We start from the raw sequence: 23577 nt of genomic DNA on the forward strand, positions 1-23577 counted from the left end.
GATTCGGAGAAAGCGCCCCCACATCGGACTCCCGCTACTGCCCACCTGCTAGAACTATTCGAAGGGACAGAAGGGTCGGGACGGATTTTGACCGGGGTCACCAAACTTCAAGATTCCATAGCAATACACCACCACCACCTTGTTTCTCTATATACAGCAGTCCTATCATGTTCATTGAGTGTTCATCTGATGCGCCTGAAGTTGTTGTATCTGTTGATCCGGTCAGGCCGTCGTATTCACCACTGTCGCAAGTTGCGCAACCCTCTGAGGTGCCAGCCCGCGTCTCCTCGTCACCACTTCCACTTCCACCAGGTCATTCACCTATCGCCACACCCACTATACAGACACAACGCCTACTGGACTTCTCGCTGCCGCCTGCGCCACCGGTCGATACACCCTTTGATACACAGAAAGAGTGGGACGAGCAGTTCTTGGATGAAGAGACAGAATACGAGTCTGAAGAGCAAGAGCAGGATTTGCCAGAGTATCCTCAAACCTATGATCCTGTGGAAGACGCATTGCAACGCGATAGCAGGCGGTGGACAACACAATCAGAGCCTCAATATATCAGTAGCAACATCACCAGTGATAGTACTGAAGACGATTTGAATCGAGGGTGTATAGGGCTGGTCCAGAACATGAGGACTCGTAGCCAGGCTGCTGAGGAGGATGCGCTGGAGTCTCAATTGCAGGCTCAAGAACAGCAGCAGCGACAGACACCTCACACCGGTGGGCAGCAGGTATCGAAGAAGGCTAGATCTGCGCCTAAAAAGGGCCTTCCAATATACCCTACACCCGTTGCTAGCAGTGCTAAGAAGGGCGACACCGCTGAGGCTATTCAGCAGGCTGCTCAGCAGGCTCCTCAGCAGCCACCTCAGCAGCCGCGAGTGACGCTCAAGCTCGGCGGAAAGCAGCCGGCGCAACAGCGTAAACGGCCAACACCTTCGACACAAGGAAAGCAGCCACCCACACGGTCAAAAAAAGCCAGGAAGACACAGGATTCATCTAAGCGATTAGGAGAACAGCCTCACGCCCAAGCTAAGGGTATGCACTATCACATGCAAGATCGCAGTGGCAAGCTTATAGCGCAACGGCACGGTCAGAAGGAACAGCAAGACGACTTCCCTCTTGATGATATAGACGACTGGCACGAACACCTCCTTCCACTGCTTCCGGTGTATACGAAGCACACTGTCACTATTCAGATTATAGAGAAGTGGAACAACCAGGCTCTCCACGACTTGCTATCCTCGCCGCCATTGCTTAGCAACGAGAGCTTCGAGGAGTCCTCACCACCTGCTTCACAGCTTCCGAATAAGAAGAAGAGCACGAAGGCTAACATGGCTATCGTTAACCAGTTTGAGACCACAACGCAGATGCGTAACGACTATCAGAAGCTGCTCACGCTCTACAAGTGTAGCGACCGGCAGTACAACAATAAGAAGCGTGCTAGTACCGGCCATATCGGCTGTCTTGTCGAAGGTGGTAAGCACTACGCCGTGCTCGGTGGACACATGCGAGACTGGTACGCCCGAGTGAAGGAAGCCTATAACGACAACAAGCCTGATGCTGCCGCTGTCATCATGCAGCAGCTGCCACTTGATATTGCTGAGCAGGTGAGGGAGATGCATAAGATGGCCTCATTGAAGCAGAATAAGGGCAGCAAGAACAACGAGCCTGATACACCGACACCTGTCGCTGTACTAGTGAATATTGCACCGGTGGCTACGGCACCAGTAGCACCAATAGCACCACTTCACATGCCATTCGGTTATGGCGGTTATCCACCCCCTGGCTACGCACCACCTCCACCGTGTGGATACGGTGCTTATCCTCCACCTCCGCAGTAGCCATATCAGCAGCAACCGCCGTATCCACCGGTTCAGCAACAGGACCGCTCTTCACCTGCACCACCCTCATTAAAGGCTATTCTCAACGATAGAGCGCAAGTTGCAAGCTTCTGTAACTGGTTGCGGCTACGCTACGCTGATATGGGCGCGGCTATCCAACAGGCTACTGTGAAGCTACGAGATGGATACTGGACTCTGCGGCTTATGAAGAAGGAGCCTGACAGTGTGTTAGCAGAAGCAATACCACAACTTGGAGTACGCCGTCAAGTTATGAAGGACCTGCCGACATATATTGCTGGCAAAGAGAGTGGTGAGATAAGTGACTGTATGGACGACAGCGACCTCTTCATGTGAAAGTCGCGGAAACTCGGGTCCTGCTGGACGAAATGCGTCCCGTATGCGCTTAGGACGATATCGAAAAACTTTAGGCTTCGCATATCACAACCACAACACATATGAACAAGCGGTTTGCAGGAGGTTGTTGAGCATTGTAGAAATATATAGACGGCGTATGCAGTATATTTTTAATGGTGTTGTGGATGCACCTCACTGTCGCTGCCAGCTGGAGGTGGTTTTTGAGGGCCATACTCGAAGCACAGCTGGCCGCAGCATCGCAGTCGGACCGATACTCGGAAGCAGCCGAGACTAGCGCCGGGGAAAAGTCCTAATGTTGCACCCTTGACAACACACACTCACGCACATTTCTTTGTTATATATACTTTCCTAACTGTCGAATCAGGCCTGCCGGTATGTCATAAAAAAAGAATCGCGTCAATCGGTGCAGTGGTTATGATGTTGTTAGGTCGACTGCAAAGTTCCCGGCCAGCCCAGCTTTTGAGCTTCGCCTGCGAAGCTCAGCAGCTCGGGCTGGCAGGATTTTTTACACCAATTGCGACAACAACATGAATACTGCACCGATTGACACGATTCTTTTTGCAGACTCTACCGATGATACTACTTTGGACATTGGGAAAAAGAAATACATGAAAACACGCGTTGTAGATAGCAACACTGTGCAAGCTGTTTTGAGACTTTCCGCAGCGGGCTTATAAGCTTGGCACGGCGACATCCGTCCCAGTCTGGCAGCATTAGGACCAGAAACATCGCAGCAGGAAGGCAGCAACACCACGACAGTGAGGTAGATACACATTGTCCTATGTTATAGAGTAGACTCGTAGCTACATTTTCCGCCCCTATAGACCTTCATAGCAGTTGTGGTTCAATAGCGCTGTCCTCATATCCATTCTGCAGTACATGACAGCTACGAAAGAGGTTCGAGTGATTGATGCCGTGGCTCTAGTGCTCACACGCCTCATTCAAGAACACCTCAAACTTCGACTGCCACCCTTCTTCACCATACACCGGCATCAACTTAGCGTTCATCCTTATCCATCTCTTTCGCAACCGGAAGGTCTTCTCAATGGGGTTATAGTCCGGCGAGTACGGCGGCAAGAACAGTATCCTCACGCCACGCGCGGCGCACAGCTCTTCAATATCGACACGGTCGTGGGTAGCGCAGTTATCCATTACGATGACAGACCGCGCCGTAGGGAATGGCTGACACTGCGGCAGCACCGACAGCATCAACCACTCAATGAAGTCCACCTTCTTCACGCTGCCGGGTTTGATCAGAGGGTGCGGTAGGTAGCCGTCGACAGAATAGGCCGGAAGGACGCTGAAGGCCTGGCTATGATGGAGGTGCTGAGGGTCGTAGGCCGGCATACCACGAGGTGACCATCCACGGCGGCGATAACCTATCTTGTCACTGCAATAGGTCTCATCCACATACACCAACTGACGCTCTGAAGAGCAGTGTAACAGGCCTTCGAACATGGCGCGTACGACCGGATCACGCTGCTCAGCAATACGCGATATAGCCTTCCTCGAGAACTCCTCATTTTCCAACACCCGCGCCACTGTCTTCTCATGGACCAATACACCCCATTCGCGGAAGATGAAGTAGGCAAGCTCTTCACACCAATACGTGCTCTTGATCGCTATCAAATCCAACAACCAGTCCCTTATATGCGGCTCAATCAGGCACGGCCGTCCGCCCTTCGAAGGCCACACGGAGCCCGACTCACTCCATCTCTTGATACACACGTAAATGGCAGTGCGTGAGCCTCAGCGATCGTTGAGGAGCAGCTTGGCTACTGCTGGTGAGGTCCAGTCGCTGTCGAGCAAGAATTGGATAAGCTCACGGTCCTGAGTGGTGAGGACCGGCATAACGGTGAGGGCAGTGGATACGCTGATTGCTGCGCTGGATAGCTACACCTCAGAATGGCCTATACAGCAAAAATCAAGGCTTCATTGTGAGGTTGGCGACGGTGAGGTCAAGAAGAGATACTGGGTCTATGAAGATCAAGTTGCTAGCTAATTTGGTGAAGCAGGGTCCAAATCGTCCCGACCCTTATGTCCAGAAGAATATGCGCTTGCCAACGAGATCATCATCAGACATCACATGCACCGTTCTCTCTGCACCAACTTTCTTCACACACCGACAATGCACTGTACATGTAGCTAACAACCGCTCAACCCCTCTACTGTCTTCCTGACCTGCGCCGGCGACCACACCACACCCTCCCTAGCGAACTTTCCGCTGCCATTGAAACTTTCGGCTTGCATTTATCATCATGAAGCTCATCATCAGTACCTCGTCAGTCGCGAGCCCACTTTGACCGCCGCCCACCGCCGCTGACATGCTACAGCAATATCCTGAGCGCCGGCTCGTCCATACGAAGATCACCTAAAAACAGCAAATCCAATGCCGAGTTCATCGAGTCGCTGCGCACCAACTTCGCAGAACACTCGGCAATCACAACCAACGGTCAGGTCAATGGAGACAGCAGGCCCAAGAAGGTCGACTACCAATCATGGACGACGAAGCGCGACGGTACTCTGGAAATTCCCTCTCTCGACTTCAGCGACAGTGCCTTAGCAGAGGAGAAGGCACAATACGACATCACTGTGAAGCTCTTCTATTTGCCCGGCGCGACCAAGGACACTCGCGCAACACATACACGAGAGGCGCTAGACTTGGTGCTGAAGGAGCTTCACATACCATCCATTGACCTCCTAATTGTCTCCTTCCCTGGCATATACTTTGACGAGGAGGAAGACTGCCCTGACAAGCTCTCCACCCGCGGACCAGTGGAAGCAGAGCCTGAACCGCTGGAAGGACAACTTGAGACTTGGAAGACATTGGAAGCACTGCATGATGAAGGCCTCGTTGGCAGGCTTGGTATTGCGGAGTTTGGAAAGGAGCGTCTGAAGTCGTTGCTGGACAAGGTGCGAATAAAGCCGTCCGTGGACCAAATCAACCTTCGAGACTGTTGTTCCGTGCCGAGGGACCTGATGAGCCTGGCAAAGAGCAGGAGCGTGGAGCTGCTCGTTCATAATGATTGCTCAAATGTCCTGCCGCGGGGCACCCTCCGCGATCTACTTGGACCTGAAGGTGCCGCTGTGCTTTCTGAGCCGTCCAAGGCTGGCGACAAGCGTAAGAGCTTACATGGGGAGGAGAATACCAATGGCAACCATACAGCTGGTTTGTCGGGTGAGGTCCAGCCGCAATGGGTGGTCAAATATACTGCCGTTGTGAAGAACCGTGGTGTGTTGGAGAACAAAGGATACTTTGCAGTTGCGGACTTGGGTTGAGCTTGTTGGACATCCGCCTCGAATCGTCGCCGCACCGTCCTTGAGCACATTTGGATCTTACGATCATCCTGCTGAATGTCTTCCACAAGTGAGGCTCACGGCCTTGGGAACACCTACGAATGTATCCGGCGCATCCATACGACGAAGCCGCCATGAAGGACTATTCGTGGCCCGCGTTGCTATGCAAACATCGCGCGGCCCCACAACCTTCTCACCAGTGTGTGATTACCCATACAATCCCCATCGCCGGTAACAAGTACACAGCATACTAGACCATATGCGGCACCTGAGATCAAGAGCAGACGATGTAGATGTGCTACGAAATGAACAATGTGTACAGACGACATGACCCTCCCAAACGACAGCCCCGATTCATACCCAAGTACACCGGGAGCCCTACTGACACTAGCAGTCCGACAATCCCAAATCTAGACCACACCACCAACAAGCCGAAATACAGCGATGCCATCTCTACGCCGACCGAACCGGAAACTTCATAGTAGAGCCAACAACACCGACTTTAAGTTATGCCTCCTGGCCACTATCAGACCTCTTCTCGTCAGAACTTCCAGACCACCTTCGAATGCTCCAAGGCACAGTCTCCGGCCACCACGATGGCTTCTCGATCGAATCGTCATTACTTGAACGGCATTTTCCGCATAGTGTGTCAAAGACCGCCTTCACAGGTTTGGGACATGAAGTCCAGTTTTGGAGTGCGATGTTGCAGTGGTGTGTTATGGTGTTGGTGCGTGGGTGGCCTGATAATGGTGTTAGTGCTTGAGATATAGGAGGAAGGGGATTTGAGCTGACCGCAGGCGTGAGAGGTCCCCGCTGTGAATTCACACATGGCTTTTGCGGTGAGAGCTAGAGTTGAAGATGAAATCGAAGGTGATCTCGCGCAGACGTACACCTTCTGGCTTGGTGTTGAGGGTCGATAGGAAGAATGAACGGACTGTATGGCCATGGTTGAGAAGTCCTCATATACTCCCCATCACAAGCTCTCTTCACACCCTTACTTACCCTTGACTGGTTTATTCGGTGTAAAGTGTTTGGTAGTCCAATAAGCTTATCTAACCACGTGCAGATGTCCGCCTCCGAACACATGTGGAGATTTTCGACCTTGAACGCAAGGCCTAGAAGGACATCTCTTCAGCATGGCGGCGCAGGGCGTAAGGAGCCGCATGCACATGCGCGCAGGCGAGATGCTGCCACTGCAGAGCTAGAGAAGGCATGCACGGCAAAACGCAGGGTACGGATAAAAACGCATCGTGACCAGCCGTTCGGATACGGGGCTTAGAACAGCTTACATGTGTCGCCTGCTGTACATACACACTTCTCGTGACATTTCTACACCGGTTCTTTCACCGGAAATCATACACTATTCCAGCCACTACGTCCCCTCCCACTTTCCGAACCTCTTCCAATCATCGTACACAGAGCGCAGCACTGCCCTCTCACTGTTGTTCATCGCCGCACTGAGGTTCTTGATGCCATCAGCATTGTTTACCTCTATCGCTTCGATTACAGCCCAGAGGCCAGGTGATAATGCGTCCCTGACACCTTCGCCCAAGGTTGCGGTCAGAATTTGGCTGCAGTAGTGGTGGAGGATGTACTGTGCGAACTGGCCGGCGTGAGCTTGTGCTTTGCGCGCTTCGTCTACGAGGTGGGAAGACTTCTTGCTGTGGCGTGCTTGAGGTGGGTTGCAGAATGTTTCGAGGAGCTTGGAGAGGGAGCGAGCGTGGCGGATCGAGGCTTCATTCGTGCCGACAGTCTTGTGGAAGAGGCTGCTGAGGAGAGTCTGGAGTAGGGCGATGACGAGGTGGAAGCGGCCTTGGAGACGGGATCTATGGTGCGCGAAGAGGGCACCTAGCACATTGCAGACATTTGCGTAGATTGCGTTGGTGTTGGAGGATGACTGGAGGAGCTGGACGAGGACCGAGATGGTTCGCTCAACGGCGTATTGGTTGACGGTGGAGGACTTCTCTTTGGCCATTTCCGCTAGGATCACCAGCGCGGCTCTTTGGACGTGTTCATCATGACTGCTCGATACTGCTTCCACGATGTCGTGGAAAATCGCGGTCATTCTGGGCTTGTCAGCCTCAACATCCTCAGCGGTGAACGAATGGAGCGCAGCGCGTTGTAGGGCAAGCGAGTGTGCCGAAGTAAGGCTGCGAGCCGCCTTGAACTCCAACAATGCCTCGATTTTGTTATCATGATCGAAGCTCTTCATCCTTGCCTCGTACTCCACAAGGACCTTGCGATATTCCGCAGCGTCGAGCTTGTGCTGGAGGGCGTTGTGGGCCAGCACAGTCAGCTGCGCGGGATCATCAGGCAAGTACCTGCATGCGAGACGAAAGCAGGCAGTCGATGTGCAGCTAGCCATCTCCATGGTGCCAGCGTCCGTTTTCCGGGCATCGAGGACTGCTACAGTGCGGCGAACGACTTCACTAGCTTTCGTGTAAGGCTGTCCGCTCAGATGCCAGATAGACTCAGGTATACTGGACACAGCTTCAAGCACATTTCTTAGTGGTTCTGCAACAGATGAGCCTGTGACACGGTGCTCGGCTTGTTCAGCTAACGTCAGAATGGTATCTGCGTCGCTAAGGAGGTTCTTGATATACGATCTCATGTGTTTCGACTCTCGATGCGCCAGGTCACTGGCCACAACTGCAGCATTGTCGCCTTCGAGGACTTTGATAGCGGTCTTTACGACCGCAATTGCAGCACAGTGCGCTGGCGATGTCTTGTCCGGTCCGGACGATATTCTTTGCGCGTGTTCGATAAGATTTCTGGAGAAGTCTGCCAGCAGCTCGCGACTACGCTGGCGTTGATGAGTCGAGAGCCAAGCTTTCAATACGCAGTTGACCAACTCCTCGAGAAGAAGAATAGTGGCACTTGCGTGCGTGAGAAGAATGCCGCTTGCGTCGAAGGACGACAAGATCCCCCAAACCACCAGAGCATCATCGAACAGCTTGGCCTCCAAACAAGGAGGAGATGCCAGCTCCAGCATCATTGCCAAACGACCAGGGAGCTGATTCGCTTCTGTGTCATCCATTTCGAGGATGACGTTCAATAGCTCGACACGATGGGCCCTGGTGAGAGAGATGCTACCGACGTCTTGCATTGGTGACAGAAGGATGGCATTCGATTGACCGGCTTGTCGCTCGGCTCGCTCTTTCAGAACTGTAAGCATGTCGTCAAGGACCTCTCGACCGCCGGTCGATCGACTTGCCGCGATCACAGCCCTGATCTGATCAACATTCGGGCTGTCATAGGCATCTTGAGCCACTTCTGAGAACAGGCTCTTTCGTCTTGTTGACTTTAGATGTTGAAATATTCTTGGCTGTGCGATGAAAGTATCCACCGCCAATTCGTGCTGATTGCTCAAGGTCTTTATACCTTCCTCGCATGTTGTCTTACATTGCTTGTGTTCGACATCCTTGAAGAAGCAGCACATGGTTGCAACGAAGTTCTGAGCAGCTTCAACGGTGCGCTTGCTCCGGTCTGAAGCGGTGTCAGCCATCGTACTCTGCGCCAGTGCGATCCTGAAACTCTTCCGTGCAAGCAGAGCTGCTCCTCTGTCACCAATAGCGCCCTGGTCCTGCTGCTTCGACGCCCGAAGTGGGTACCACATGGCGACCACACGCGTTAGAAGCCGCCACAGCTGGACCGGAAGCTCTTTGTGCACTTCAAATGCTTCGAGCTCCACGATCGTGAACAGATTTCCAAGGAGCTCGTCAAGCTCGTCGTGTAGCTTTGCGACTGTGCTGTCAGCTCGTACGCCTCTCAGCAAAGCTTCAAGTGTGACAAGGGTGGTGTTCAGGGTTGGCATAGATAGTGCAGCAGTCTCATGTAGCAAAGAGACACTATCGTGAATGGATAGCAGGACTTGTGCCTGTGGAAGGGCTTCTTCTACCAGCTCTGCAAAGGAGTCGTTGATGTTGGTCCATATTGACTTCGGCTGGAAATTTTGTTCTTGCTGCAGTTGTTCGCCCCAGAGTTCCATAAAGGTGCGCAAGCTCCGGCTTTTGCCATACACCTTCATGATGGGGACCACGATATCGTCACGTATGTCTAAGACGTTATTGTCCTCATGTGACGCAGAGCTTGAAGCTGCGGTGATGTGATCGAACAGCGTCTGCGCCAACGCTCGGTCGTTGAATATAGTTGCATCGAGGTTGACGACCCCAGCCGCCACGTACCAATCCACAGAGTCAGAAGAGTCATCGGCAGGCAGGACATCTTCCTTGACGATGGCTGACAGGATCTGGTGGGAGATCGTTGTGCTTTGCTGACGCAGAGTCTGCAATAAGACTGCGAGGGTCTGGTTCTTTACTGAGCGTTCCTGGTTTGAAAAGCAGCCACGAAGCGCGATCCAGAGTTCCTCGAGCCACGGTCTCTCATTCATCCGATCTCTTGGTGTTGGCGCGGACTTTGATCGCAGAGCTATGTCGAGTACAAGAGGCACAGAGTGCAGAGCATTCCCGTCAGAAGCACTCCAGATAGCCATCTTGAGAGAGCCGAGTCTCTCCTTGATCGACTGGGGCTCTTCAGCAGAAGCCTTGATGCGCGGCTTCCTCGCTTGCTGTTGGCGATGCTTGAAGAAAGCTGCTCTCGCAGGAAGTATGGTGTGCTTCGCGATGTGTCGCTCCAGTGAATCTGCTCGCTCGCGAGAGATACGGGCATGCGCACCGCTTCTTTTGCGCTTTTGTGATCCCAGCGCATCAGAATCCCGCAATCTTGATACGATGACCAGAGCATCGACCAAGCAGCTATTGTTGAACAACTCGTCGTCCTGAGCACTGGGCTTTCTTGATGTCCATAGCTGCAATATCGCGTCCGTATAGAGATACAAAGCATCACTTTCAGCACCAAACTGAGTGTCTTGGGTTAGCAAGTGCACATTGTGGAGCCATTTGCCGCAGATGGTCGCTGCTATAGTACTGGCAATGCTGAGGAAAGATTTGATCGCGGCGCCATGCACGGATTGACCAAGCTCGAACAGCAGATGGACAAAGCCGCCAATGGCTATCAAGGCGCGGGCCGTCAAGTCTGCTGCTGAGAAGGTGGTGTGTACAATGTCGAAGAGGCCATTCGAGCCAAGAAGTACCGCAATCTTGTGGGGTGAAAGGAGTCGACAGCAGAACGACAGCAGATCCCACGGGCCGTCTTTCTCGCGCAATCCGGCTTGTGATTTGAGCTTTCCCAGTACCCATTTCGTTATCATCTCCGCGCGCGCAGCATGGTTGCACAATGACTTGGCTTCTGTGAGTTGTGCATCGCGGTCCGGCAGAGCGTCCAAGGCCTTGAGTCGTTGCAGCGAGGGGCGCTCGGGGCTCACTGGAGCTCCCATGGGCAGACACTGCAGCTGCGGCAACTGCAACTGCAACAACAGATGCAAATGCGCCAGGAAGTGGCGATGTTGTTTGGGGGTGCTTGCTGTCCAACGGGAAGTTTTGGATAGAACTAGATCTACACGCTCGGTCTCGGTCTCGGCACCTGCCGACGCAAGCCGTGATGCGGCGAGTCGGCGACAGCATTGAGAGCTTCAAGCCTCCAGTGAGCGAGGGAGCTGTTGGACCACCACCGTGTCGTCCACCGCACCCCCCATCTACATAGACGACACTACCGACACTTCGCGTCAATCTCGACACACACATACACACACACACCATGGCCGACTCCACCAAGTCCGTGACGCCCGCCGTGCCCACACCAAACAGACCCGGCAGACCCATGAGCGAAGCGCTTTTGAACGAGAAGGTGAGATGATATATCTATACATCGAGACAGCCATTCAGCCATACATCTTGCATTCGTGCATACATGATACTGACTGTCGTGTCAGTGGGACCACTGCCTCAGCACACTCCTCGTCCGAAGCACACTCGGTGCATCCTTGGGCGTCATCTTCTCCGTCCTCGTCTTCAAGCGAAGAGCATGGCCCGTCTGGGCAGGACTCGGCTTTGGTGCCGGAAGAGCGTGGGAAGAATGTGACAGCGTATGTACACGACCAAAAGAGGGGGCTAATGCCTGGGTGACTAATACACCTGATAGAGCTTCAAGCGCGCAACCGCGCCTTCCAGAGACGGTCTCCGCGTCCTTCGACCATGAACTACGACATCGATCGGAAACGAATGGGTCCCCAGCGACCACAGGGGAATGTACTTTGAATGGCGTCGCATCGTGCTCCGAAGCATTCTATATACCAAGCAAGCAAGGATGCGATGTGGTGAAGAGCGATCGCAAAGGTATGCACGCTATAGACCTTGGTTTATGCCAAAAATGCTTTTTCCATAGGACACAGAGTCCGCGTACTACGATTTGCCGCCGTCCACCATCATCTCCCACAGACTCATCGAATAGCTTCATCCACACCAGTACAGCCAATGCGACAATCACAGCACTCCCAGGAACGACTATCGTACACTACTTCTTGCCTTTCTTCTGGGACTTGTTCGCGACATAATCTCCCGGAGAACCTGCCTCCTTCTGCTTCTTCCCAACCATCCGCTGCTTGGCCAGCTTCCCCTTCTTCGGCTTTGGGACAGCGTTCAGCCTGGAGGGCTCATCTCCGACGATCTCATCTTCTGAGTCGACACGTACATTCGATTTCTTCCTCGGCCTGTCACCGCTTGGCTTGACAGCAGCTTTCCTTGGGGCGGTCGCATCGAGCTCGTCGTCCTCTGCTGCAAGGTCATCTTCGTTGCCTAGTTCAGGAGCAGCGACTTTCCTCCGGCGGACCTTGCGTTGAGGATCCTTCTGCGGGAATACCTGATTGTCATTCTGATCAGCACCAGTGTCTGATCGCTCTTCGCCTTCCGGTCCACTAACTCCCTGCAAAAGTCTCCTCTTGACACCAGTGTCCATTCCTGTAGCAGAACTGATGCGTTGCTTAGCTGAATTCTGCTTACCCGCAATCTCAATCACGTTTCCCAGCCTATCACCAAGCTCGCTATCGGAGGGTTTCTCACCAGGTATGCTGGATCGCTGTCTGGGTTTTGGGGTGCCAATTGCAGGGCCTTTTTCAAACAGCAGGCCGCCCATGTGGTCCCCGTCATTCTTCGACCTCACCTCCGGACGACGACTGGCTGCAGTGTAACTTGGCTTAGTGTTCGGATCAGCTCGTCTTGGGCGATTCGATAAATCAGGGAGCGGAGTCTGCAGGACATCTTGCTGAACTTCTGGCTGGAGGCCTTGCTGAGGCTCTTGCAGGATGTCTTGTTGGACTTCCTGCTGGGCTTCATCGGGGTTCTCTTCGGCCCTTGTTGATTCCTCATAGGCCTTTTCATCGGCATCCATGCCGTCTAAGTCGGACAGTGCTTCACTGGAACCATCCGGATCATCCTGCGGAGCTGCCTGTCCCTGCTCCTCCTCGGGTTGATCAATGGGGGCTTTCTCATCCATCTTCTGGTTCCGGTCCTCGAGGCGGGAGCTTGCCCTGGAGACTTTAGACTTCTTTCGGCTAGTCGCTGCTTCCACTACAGCGGTCGATGCTTTACGCTTGGGACTTCCAGCTGGAGTGTCAATCTCTTCAGCCTCGTTGTCGCCAGCTCCTTCAGGAGCCACCTTCTCTGGAGCGCTGAATGGTCCGATTGTGTTCCTCTCAAGCGATAGCACCTGCTCAGTGGTGTTGTTCTGGTACTGGCGTAAGACCCATTGTCCGCTTAGTACGAGCGAGCCTGCGACGGAAATTGTTGCCGCACCGTACATGGGACCGTCGTTGATGAAGACATCATCACCAATCCGAACTGAGGCATTGACCGGCGAGTCAATTGACCGGATGTGCGAAATTCCGGCCATTCGATTAGGAGGATTTTCGCTACTGTGACGGAGGACCAGACACGGCACGCAGGCGGGCATTTAAGAACAGAGTCAAAGACTACTCAATGGAGACAGCATCTCTCTGCTTTGTTCAAGACTGATTGCTACAGAACAGAGTCAATGACTACCATGCACCCAATAGCGTGGTTGGCACACCAAAGGGCGGCCTCCAGCCACTGATAGGTTTCTACTGAGACAGTCAGGCTGATGGTGGCAAACACTAGTCACAGACCACTGGTGTCTTTGATGACTCCAGATCGTCTTTGTAGGTAAATTCTTCTCTCACAGTGTCTGGTTTGTTGAGAGATGCTGGCCATTGCGAATGGTCATTCCAGATTTCAGTCTATTGTGCAGCTTTGCTTGGAGATCGACCTATGTTCATGAACGAGTATTGATGCTAGATGCGACGACCCGCCTTCGCGGGAACTGAGGCTCATGGGACTGACAATCGCCTGCCGATGAGAAACCTGAGGACCGCAGACGTCAATGATAGGTATAGTATACACTGGTGTCATCAAATTACGGCTGGTTGTCCTGTCAAGTCAACTCAACAACCGTCACAGCCAGGCTTAACGTTTCCTTGTCTCCTTCTATGATCATCATGATGTCTCCTTGGGGACCGCTCTGGTTGAGCGCGACGATGATCTCCTAAGCTACGGCGATCGTCCGTAGTCCTTGTATCACGGGAGCTTCTCGTGTCATGAGAGCTGCGACGATCATCATGGCTGCGTCTGGTTCTGTCTGAGCGGTCGGAGTACCTTCTCTTCTTTTTGGGGACAGTCTTCTCAGCTGGCTTGAGGAGCTTATCTCCGATACCGAAGGGATTGGCGTCGAAGAGTTTGTTGACGCCCTTCATGCAAATGTCCACGATCTTGGGATCGGGCATCTTCATTCATTCAAAAAGTAGGTGTTGTATGTTAAGCCCCTGCCTCAAGCTTCAAGCGGTTATGGTGGTGCGAATGTAGTCTCTTTTGTAGTCCTATCCCTCAAAATGTCAGCCGCCCCCATCCGGGAGCTAGGCTGTGTAGTCTCATCATCTCCACACACATAGGCAGGTGCATGTGTATGGGCCAAGCTTTGTGTAGTATTCCAGACAGCTAATGCCTGCCCTTATCAAATGGAAAGAGTTGAGCAACGTCCCGCGCTTTGCACCCCAACGTCACATTACTGAGCTATAAGGCATCGACTACCGGCATGCAGTCGACGCTAAGTGTTAGTGAAGTCCTGCTGTCAGTGTTAGCGTCGTAACTTTAACGGTATACCATTTCAACTAAACCGTGAGAGTGGTCGTGTCTTCCATCTGAAACGTGGATGGACGTCATGTCGCCGTTATCCGAAAACCTTCGCTGATGGCACGCGTGGTGGATGATAATCTTCTCGACATGAGGACTAGCTTCACGTCACACGTGCTCCTGAAGGTAGTGACAATGGTGTGTGAAGAACAGCTATCATCCTGTTCTGGTGACGATGTAGTCCACCTGGTCAGCGGACCCGTGGTTCAGTGTGTCGTGCATATTCCCTTGACCGTTCACGAGCCTGGACTCTCTGCGTCTGTTGGTGCCAGCGTTTGGAGCGTGGAGTATGGCCCTGCTTTGAGGTCACATTGTCGGCTCAATGGCCAACTCTCAAGCATGTCGGTATGCTGTAGCGTACCGACTGCCTGGTTATCGTTCATGTTGCAGTCGCCGTTGAATATCTAGGCCATGGACACGCCGCGCTGCGTGGGTTGATACTAGTCGCCATAGACGACGTCCAAGTGAGCCACCAGAGATGCAGAATAGGACATCGTGCCGAGCCTGGGGGCTGAGAAGTGCTATACGTGCTTTGTTGATTCTGCTTTTGGAGCATGGATGCTATCTACAATGCTATCGCGTGCTTTTGTATGCCGTGGACACGTAATGCCTACTTGTCCAGCGTGACATAGTTTGCAGGGAAAAGACCGATACGTCCGTTGAACTCGCCCTGCCACCAATCGTCATCTGGGAATTCCTACATGTCGTTAGTTCACTGCTGCGGTGTGTGCATTGTGTTTGGACTTACGATGTTCGTGATCTTGGCGCCGTCTGGGAAGCTAAGCTCATTCTCTTCCGCTGCATCGTAGTCGTACTCGGCGGTCGCTGTACGCCCTTGGGCGCCGGCAGGTTGCTGAGGCGCAGCTGGAGGCTCAGCTTCGGTAGCACGTGGCGCGGGAGGTGGAACAGCGGCTGCTCCTGCACCACTCTCAACGAGCTCGACATAATTGCTTGGGAAAAGACCACGTTCACCTCGGCTGTTTTCACCCATCCACCAGTCTTCATCGACCATGTCGATGTTAGTGATACGCTCGCCTTCTCGGAGCGCAATCTCGTTCTCTTCATCCTTCTCGTAGTCAAATTGAGCAACGGCCTCCTTACCGCCAGAGTCGCCGGCACCGCGTGGATCCTGCACTTCGCCGAATGTGGTGTGAGCAGCAGCCTGTGCAGCGCCACGAGATGGATCGTCGTCTTGTGCTTGTGGCTCGGGCGAAGGTTCTCTGTGGCTTGCAATCGCGTTCTCAATCGAAGCGGTCGGTACTGGCCGTGATGGTAGGTCATCTGCTGGCTCTATAGGCTCAGGACCACGACTGACTGGCATAGCGATGCGGACGGGTGATCCCTGCGGCTCATAATCGTTCTCTTCCTCATCTTCATCCGGCTGAGGTCGGGGTGGCGGAGGAGGTAGGTCCTGATGCTGCTCAGCCGGCACATCTTCCTCTGCTGGTCGCTGTGGGAGTCCAGGAATGGGCACGCCGCGCACACCTGCATTTGGTTTGCTGGAAGTGTCAAGCGGTGGCGGCTCGGGCGCACCAGTTGCCTCGCGGCTTGCTCCCATCGGCGCAGCGCCAGCAAAGCGGTCCCTTATCGAGCCAACGCCACCAGTAGGAGGCTCATTCTCTTCCTGTGATTGATCGTGACCCGTGCGCTGCTCGCTGATGCCGCTGCCGCCAGTACGTGTCGGGATCTGCACGCCCCACTTCTTGCCTTCATACCCACTCTGCCACTGACTACTCTCTTGACTTCTGATAGGGGAAGCTGGAGTGCCAGAGTGAGATGGTATCTGGGTCTGAGCAGCACCGCTGTCTCCACGCTCTCGTGCCTTCTTCTCAGCCCAAAGCTGTGCTGGTGTCTTTCCACCCTCATCAGCAAAGGTTTTGCTTGCAGTTCCAACCGGCGCAGCAGCGGCAAGTGGCTTGGCCTCGAATCCACCCGGTGTTGGAGCCTTCGTGCCTCCAAAAGTGCCTGCGGCCGCTCCGAAGCGGTTTGCGACCTTGGGCTTGGGGAGCTCTGTCAATGGTTTCGCTTGTGTGAAGGCCGCAGAACGGTCTGCCAGCGACCTTGGTCGGTCCTCTTCGTCAGCGCTTGGCTGTGGTGGCGGAGGCTGTGCTGCAGCTGGTGCACCCTGTGCTTTGCGCCTGATCTCGTTGATGTCTACCTTGCCGACTGGCTCGTATGCACCCTTTACCACAGTTGGTCTGTCATCTTGCGTGCTCGCACCCTCTTGAGCCTGCCTTCTCAGAGCAGCGATATCGACCTTGCCTATTGGTTGGTATCCACCGCTTACTACATCAGCACTACCGTTGCTGGGACGGGAAGGTGCTTGGTATTTCGAGGGCTCGCGCTGTGATTGCAAGGCGTTGATGTCGACCTTCGTAGGCTTGTAGGCAGATTCGACCTTCTCCAGCTGCGATCTGGAGACTTGTGGGGCGTCCTGACCCCAGCCATCATCGTCTGTCGGACCTGATGGCGCGGGCGCCCGTGTTCGCACGCCCCCCAAAGGCTGGAAGCCGCCGGCAGCTCCAAAGCTCTTCGTAGGCAAGACCGGCTTTGCCTTTGGTGGTGGAGGACGGGATGATGCCGGCGCTGGCACAGAGCCTCCTCCGCTGTACTTTGAGCCTGAGGAATCTGCTACTTTCTGCACGATCACCTCAGGAGTCAGGTCGCGGTCTGATCTTGCAGTGACCTGCACGTGGTATCCATGTAACACTTTCGAGACGGCACTAAGGTGGCTGGTGAAGTAGCCCTTGGTCCTCTCCGGCACGCCCTCTCCACACCACGCAATGAGCACGCTCTTTGGTAGCGTTGTGTTGGGGTCCTTGACCTTGACGAAAGCAAATTGAATGCGTCCGTCCGAGAAGTCTTCGAGCAGATCTGCCAACTCCCCCTCGCCTGTGGTCTGCACGTTCAAGATGCTCTCCTTGCCGGACTCTGCCTGGAAGGCATTGGCAAGCGGAGCCTTGACGGAGAACACGGCCCATATGCCGTAGGTGGGCGAAGCTGCAGCCGGACCGGACGGCGAAGAGTTCACGATCTTCTGGTAGCTGTTGGTGATTGAGGGCCCGTTCTGGGACAGGTTCAAGGTAGCCATGGTGGAGGGTTGCGAGTGCGGGTGTTTGGTGAAATGCCTGGCGAGTGTGTTGGAGGTAGGTCACTCGCCGGCTCTAGACGTGGGTAGATGTGGTCAAGCGGAAGTCACAGCAACAGGTCTGGGTACAGAAGAAGAAGCTCGCTGACATGTGGTGGAGTGTTCAGTGGGAGTACGACAGCGCGACGCAGCTGAGTCAGGACCGGAGCGACCTGTACTCCTCGCTCAGGCTCCTCCTCGTGCTCCTCCATGTCCGCCAAGTAGTTCAGCCTGCGTCATTCGCGGGAAGAGCACGTGGTCCGTGGAAGCGGCAAGACATCCAGGATGGACACGCAACGCCGCAGTGGCTGGGCTGGGCTGGGCAGAACAGGAGGAACAGGCAGCTATATAGCATTCCTTCACCATGCGACCAAGAACGCGAGCTGTGTGCATGTCGTTGGATGCATGATCAGAGCAGGACAGCTTTGTTGTAATGGCCGATTGCTCCAGGACCAGGTGGATACTGTAGAAGACGAGCTACATAGACGGACCAGCCAGCTCCTCGAGAACTCGCACCAGCAATCAAAGCACGGTGTGAGTACGAGTCTGAGTCTCATGATTCTCATCCGTGTCGTCACTGGTGACCGGCAACATGTTGAACGTACGCCGTGATCCGCACAATATGGCATGCTCGCCACCACTTTCGCCGCCGATGCAACGCCTCCTGGCCTCCAATCTCGCCCTGTGAATTAGATTCGCTGCTGCTGCTGCTCAATTCACACCTTACACACCACAAGACCTTCTTCGCTCGTCAGCCTCGCGCCTTCCCGCTCCCCGTCTCGCAGGTCTAATAACTCTTCTTGTGTCGCGCGCATCTGTCCAAGTTGCTTCCGCCGCTGCCGTCAAGTGTTATTTCCTTTGCATATTTCCCCATCACCACCGCATCGCAATCCCCATCAAATCTCGAGGACATGGCAGCGCTCTGCCCATAGATTTGATGTCGCGCATGCCCTACTGACCTCCAGCCGCAACCGCAACCATGGACTATGCCAATGGGAGAAGCGCCAGCGAGGCGCCTTCAGACGATGAGGACTTCTATGGCGATGACACGCCCACGTGTCCGACCCTTGACCATCAACCCACCCAGGAGAACCACCCTCAGGAGAACCACACCCAGGAGGAGCCTGCCGCTGCCACTGTTGCCACGGCCACTACTGCGACTGCCACCACGAATCCAGAGGCTGTGAACGGCGACGATGAGGACGACGAGTCGTCCTCCGAGATGGACTTTTCTTCGCCCAGTCGGCCAAGCACACCGGAACCTGCCACTTTGCCCGCTGCCAGCCCTACTGCTCATGCCGGAGCCAAACGCAAGCTCAGCGATGCCACTGATGCTAACAATGTTGCTCCAGTCCCTACACAAGAGTCAGCCAAGAAGCGCAAACTGTCCACAGCGTCCGCGAAGCAAGATGGAGAAAAGCCAAGGATACCACAACTTCCAGCAGAGGTGTGGCAGCGCGTCTTTGTGCACCTACCTCCTGCAATGCTTTGCCGTTGTTTACGCGTCTGCAAGTCCTTCAACCAATGGCTCACCAGCACATCAGCTCCGCCAACTGCCAGGAAGGATACACCGAAAATCCAAGTACTGGATAGTGAGAGCATCTGGACCAATTCCAGGAAGACCTTCTTTCCGACTTTGCCTAGGCCACTCGCACAGTTCTCCGAACTTGGCATGCTGAAGCTGGTCGGAGGACGCAGCTGCCAGTTCTGCCACAGACCGCCGGTGCCATCTCCCGCTACTACTGTGCTTAACGCAGGTCCAGGTCCGAACGGTCTTCGCGTCATATGGCCATTCGGCATTCGATCTTGCGGACTGTGTCTACAACCTCGATCCTTGAAGGTGAATCCGACATTGCAGCCTCCCCCGAGATCCAACTAACATCTTGCTTAGGATGTCCAAGTTCTCGGCGATCCCTCCCTCGGCCGACTACGCAACGGCGTCACGCACGGATACTTGTCTCCCGACCTTCACTTTGCAGCAGAGTCTGTACGCCAAACTGTCCCAGGCGGCATTCCTGGAAACCTCAGATTCTCCAAGATATATCACATCACAGATTTGGAAGCCATCAGAAGTGAGGAAGAAAGTGCAAGGGCACTCGGACCCGGTGCTGTCGACGAGTGGCACAAAGGTCTATTCGCTCGCGGTAAGGAAAGCATGGCAGACTCTGCACGTTGGGAGAAGTGGGAGCTGCAACAATTGCGTCCAGGGCAGGACCTGGCACAGGTCCTCAGGGAGTATGATCTTGAGTCTTTTCCGCGACATGGTGAGGAAGCCCAGCGTAGATCTGTGGGAGTAAACGGTGTCCAGTCGTCCCCGACGGCCAACGGTAAGCAGGCATCTCCTTGTGCTCCGTGTTGTTGCACTTTTCCGCTTCTTCATGTAAATGATTGGCACGCTCTAGTACGATTAGCTGGGCGCATGTCTAGAAATGATATCGGTGGGCGATCGGACAAGACAGGACCTGACCTAACTCTCGCAGGTATTCACCCTCTGCCACAGCCTGTTCATTTCTTCCACAACGGCTACAACAACCACTTTCAGCCACCACCTCAGCCGGCACCTCAGCCTCCACAGCACTACCTTCCCCCACCACCGCCTTTCCCAGCTCCGATGCCCCCGCAGCATTTCTTCAGGCCAGTCCGTAATCCTCAGGAGGTGGAGGAAGCCCGCCAGGCCCGGAAAGCAGAAATTGAGCGCCGATGCAGGGAATTCGAACCACCACTGGAGCCCAACGTTCTGCAGCATATGGAATCTTTCCAAGCGGCCATGCAGATTACCACTCCCATGACGGACCCTGCCTGGGAAATGCTCAAGCCAAGAATCATTGCACAAAGAGAGGGCGCTGAGCTCGCGGAGCACGAACGTGCCTCGCAACTAGCTGCGCTGCAAGCTGCACTTCCATCCGGCAATATGGACGACATCGTCCCGAGGCCCGCTAAAGAAACTTACGATCGTGATTATGAGCAGGCGCAAGAACCACTACGCAAGCAGCTGGGTGAGTATGCCGATGACTACATCAACGGCAAGTGGGGCGGGGGCAAGATGCTTGACAAGGACAACGCTCCTCTCTTTGCCCTCCATGCCCTCATGCACATCCGTCAGAGATACGCCGAGGACAAATCGTTAGGTCTGCTGCCCAGGTTTGAGCCACCAAAGCGCAAAGACGGTGCAAAGCAAGGCAGTCCACCCGTGGAGCCGTTCCTGTCCTTGGATAACATGAAATGGGTGTACGATAACAAGGTGAGACCATTGACAGACGTCCATCGTCGGGAGCATTTCATATGTGTCGGGTGCGCCGAAGAGAAGAAGCCCAAGTGGTTCGCGTTTGAAGGTCTCATCCAGCATTATGGCGCCAAGCACACCACTGCGTTCAGCAGAGGCAACATCGTAGTCCATTGGCAGACAGCAGAATGGCCGGAAGAGCCACCATTCCACACCAATCCATCGCACTGGCTCAAGCTAGATCGTCGGCCTCAGGACTACCGGAACAACAATCGTGCTCGAAACATCACCCCACATGGTAATCATGAGAGCCCCTTATCTGCGCCTTCATCGGCTCCAACTCTACCGGAGAAACCATATCACGCTGCGATCAATGGCTACCCTGTCGTGAGTCCTGGTTATCCACCACACTATACGCCCCCTGCCAGTGCCCCATCAAACGGCTATTTCTACCCACCGGGGGCGGCCGACTCCAACATCGACATGAGTCACGATGCGCAAGTTGGCAAGCTATCGAGCGATGCTCGTGAGCTCTGGGATGCACTGGATGGTGTCAAGGATATGATGGAGTGCATTCGCATCCACACAGTGATCCATCTTACAGTCACGCGCTTTGCAGAGCGATTCCGCCAGAAACCACACTTGGACCTGCTCACCGATGCTTTGGCGACCAACGCGCTCATGCGTCCGCTCAAGAATGCACATGGCCTAGCGTGCAGAAGCTGTGTCGCTGCTCAGCCAAACGGAGTTGGCAATCATGGGTCGTACTGGATCAGGATCAAGGGCGTGAAAGTCTACAATACTTCTTCTCTGATCACGCATCTGAAGGTCATGCATCAGTCACAAGTCCAGAGTGGCTTTTTGGACTGGACGAGAGACATGATCGAGTTGCCAGAAGTCCCGCTCGTTAAAGATCTGCTTCGTGCACCCGGCATGAACGATGACAAGCTCGCTTTGGTTGCTGCAGCCTTTCCACGCGCGTTCCCGGCTCCTCTTCCCAAGATTGGAGTCGTGTCAGAAGAGCCAGCTCATGCGAATGCAGGTGGATTACCTGCTAGTCGTCTGCTAACTCGGCTGGGCAAGAAGCAGAAAGCACAGGCGAGGAAGAAGGGTGCTAAGCAGCCCAATGGCGTGACAGATCGTGATGACTCGCAGGAGCCGCTACCAGAGCCGACTGAGGACGAGTATGACCCTCGGAGGCCTATGTTCGTCGCCCCCAAAGAACAGGTTGCGGATCCATCTCAATTCGACACCGATGCTCGCAAGAAGTCACCTCCTGCTGTTGCATCAGGCGCGGGCATTCTGGATCTGACGCCCGAAACACTGGCGGCTCTGCAGAGCTTGGGTGTCCTACCTGTCCAACAACAGCCTCAACCAGCTCCTCAGAATGATCGAAGCAGTCGCAGTCCTTCTGTCGGCCGAGATGAGCCGAACCTGCCGTCACAAGCTGTCAGCAACACTTCAGTCACCACCCCGACCGAAGCACCAGATATTGCGGCAATCCTAGCATCGCTGACAGGCCAGGCAGCGCCAACGGCACCAGCAACCACCCCTAAAGCGGCTAGCAACAGATCAGGCAGTGTGCCGCGTCGATATCAGCATGATCAGCACCGCAGGTCGGGCCATGAGGCTGTGGCTCGACAGCATCGCGATGATCAGCGGCCTAGCTCTCGCTATGAGCCAGCGCCAACGACGAGCCACGATACCAGTGGTCTTGACTTGCGGGCACTCCAAGCTGCTCTTGCTCAAAATGGCCAGCACTTCGAGCAGAACCAGCAGCAGCAGCGACATACGTACGTGGATGCGCCATACCAGCCGATGCCGAGGTACCAATATGTGTACGAAGGAGAACAGCACTGCAGTCAGCCACAGGCACATGCCCCTGCTTACAGGGAAGCGCCTGTACAGTACATGCCATTGCCAGAGCGTGAGCCTGCGCGGTACCAGTACGAGCAGCCGGCACCTCCGAAACCAATCTATGTCGATCAATATGGCCGACCGCTTGAGCTGATTCCAATCGACTCAGCGCCCGCACCGGTGCAGTACGCACCAAACCCGTACGAGCCACAGCAGTACGGCCGACGGCATGAACACCCAATGTACACTACGACCATGGCTCCTGGCCCTCACCTTCAGCCAGTGTATGACGACCGACGTCAGATGTATTATGAGCCTGTACCACCCAATGGCACTGCACAGCATTACACATACGACGACGCACGTGCTTCAGTGCCACGGAATTGAGTGAATTGCATATGATGGAGGAATGTATGAGTATGCAACTTTGTCGGAAGTCTTCAGGACGGCGCATTTCGTGGGAAGGGGTATTGAACGGTCTGCTGTACTTTGGCCGCGAAGATACCCACAAGGCGGATTGAAGGACAACTGTATCGTACCGCTTGAGTGTACATGAGCAATAAGCTTCTCTAATTCACATGTCCCTAACTCTAGAGCGTCTTGCTCAATCTCATTTGTCGTGGTTATCCCGAGGGTGCCAAAGGTGCATCGATGCTTGTCCTAGCAAGGCAGGTGTGACCCCGCTGTGGATGTATCCCTTTCGCAATCCTCGGCAAAATGACTACAGTTTGCATATATGCTTACCTCATA

The 23577-nt window shown here is 54.4% G+C and overlaps 7 protein-coding genes across 7 annotated transcripts; 4 read left to right on the top strand and 3 right to left on the bottom strand.

The window, feature by feature from the left end:
* Positions 1–167: 167 nt before the first annotated feature.
* CLAFUR5_00830 (uncharacterized protein) lies at positions 168–1850 on the top strand (the record flags this gene model as incomplete). The annotated part of the gene is made up of 1 exon (XM_047899978.1): positions 168–1850. One exon carries the CDS (start codon positions 168–170, stop codon positions 1848–1850), a length of 1683 nt encoding a protein of 560 aa, XP_047756560.1.
* Positions 1851–4483: 2633 nt separating this feature from the next.
* CLAFUR5_00831 (Putative glutamate--cysteine ligase regulatory subunit) lies at positions 4484–5504 on the top strand (the record flags this gene model as incomplete). Its single annotated transcript, XM_047899979.1, has 2 exons — positions 4484–4506; positions 4559–5504. The coding sequence occupies 2 exons, from the start codon at positions 4484–4486 to the stop codon at positions 5502–5504; spliced, it is 969 nt and encodes a 322-aa protein (XP_047756559.1).
* Positions 5505–6894: 1390 nt separating this feature from the next.
* Positions 6895–10857, bottom strand: CLAFUR5_00832 (uncharacterized protein; the record flags this gene model as incomplete). Its single annotated transcript, XM_047899980.1, has 1 exon — positions 6895–10857. One exon carries the CDS (start codon positions 10855–10857, stop codon positions 6895–6897), a length of 3963 nt encoding a protein of 1320 aa, XP_047756558.1.
* A 320-nt stretch (positions 10858–11177) lies between these two features.
* CLAFUR5_00833 (MICOS complex subunit mic10) lies at positions 11178–11618 on the top strand (the record flags this gene model as incomplete). The annotated part of the gene is made up of 3 exons (XM_047899981.1): positions 11178–11267; positions 11353–11505; positions 11562–11618. The coding sequence occupies 3 exons, from the start codon at positions 11178–11180 to the stop codon at positions 11616–11618; spliced, it is 300 nt and encodes a 99-aa protein (XP_047756557.1).
* Positions 11619–11933: 315 nt separating this feature from the next.
* On the bottom strand, positions 11934–13307 carry CLAFUR5_00834 (uncharacterized protein; the record flags this gene model as incomplete). Its single annotated transcript, XM_047899982.1, has 1 exon — positions 11934–13307. The coding sequence occupies one exon, from the start codon at positions 13305–13307 to the stop codon at positions 11934–11936; it is 1374 nt and encodes a 457-aa protein (XP_047756556.1).
* Positions 13308–15230: 1923 nt separating this feature from the next.
* Positions 15231–17711, bottom strand: CLAFUR5_00835 (Drebrin-like protein; the record flags this gene model as incomplete). Its single annotated transcript, XM_047899983.1, has 2 exons — positions 15231–15317; positions 15369–17711. The coding sequence occupies 2 exons, from the start codon at positions 17709–17711 to the stop codon at positions 15231–15233; spliced, it is 2430 nt and encodes an 809-aa protein (XP_047756555.1).
* A 1015-nt stretch (positions 17712–18726) lies between these two features.
* CLAFUR5_00836 (uncharacterized protein) lies at positions 18727–23214 on the top strand (the record flags this gene model as incomplete). The annotated part of the gene is made up of 3 exons (XM_047899984.1): positions 18727–19587; positions 19639–20074; positions 20228–23214. The coding sequence occupies 3 exons, from the start codon at positions 18727–18729 to the stop codon at positions 23212–23214; spliced, it is 4284 nt and encodes a 1427-aa protein (XP_047756554.1).
* Positions 23215–23577: the final 363 nt, after the last annotated feature.

The sequence above is a fragment of the Fulvia fulva genome, chromosome 1 (assembly GCF_020509005.1).
Source record: "Fulvia fulva chromosome 1, complete sequence".
In the NCBI taxonomy this organism is placed as follows: Eukaryota; Fungi; Ascomycota; class Dothideomycetes; order Mycosphaerellales; family Mycosphaerellaceae; genus Fulvia; species Fulvia fulva.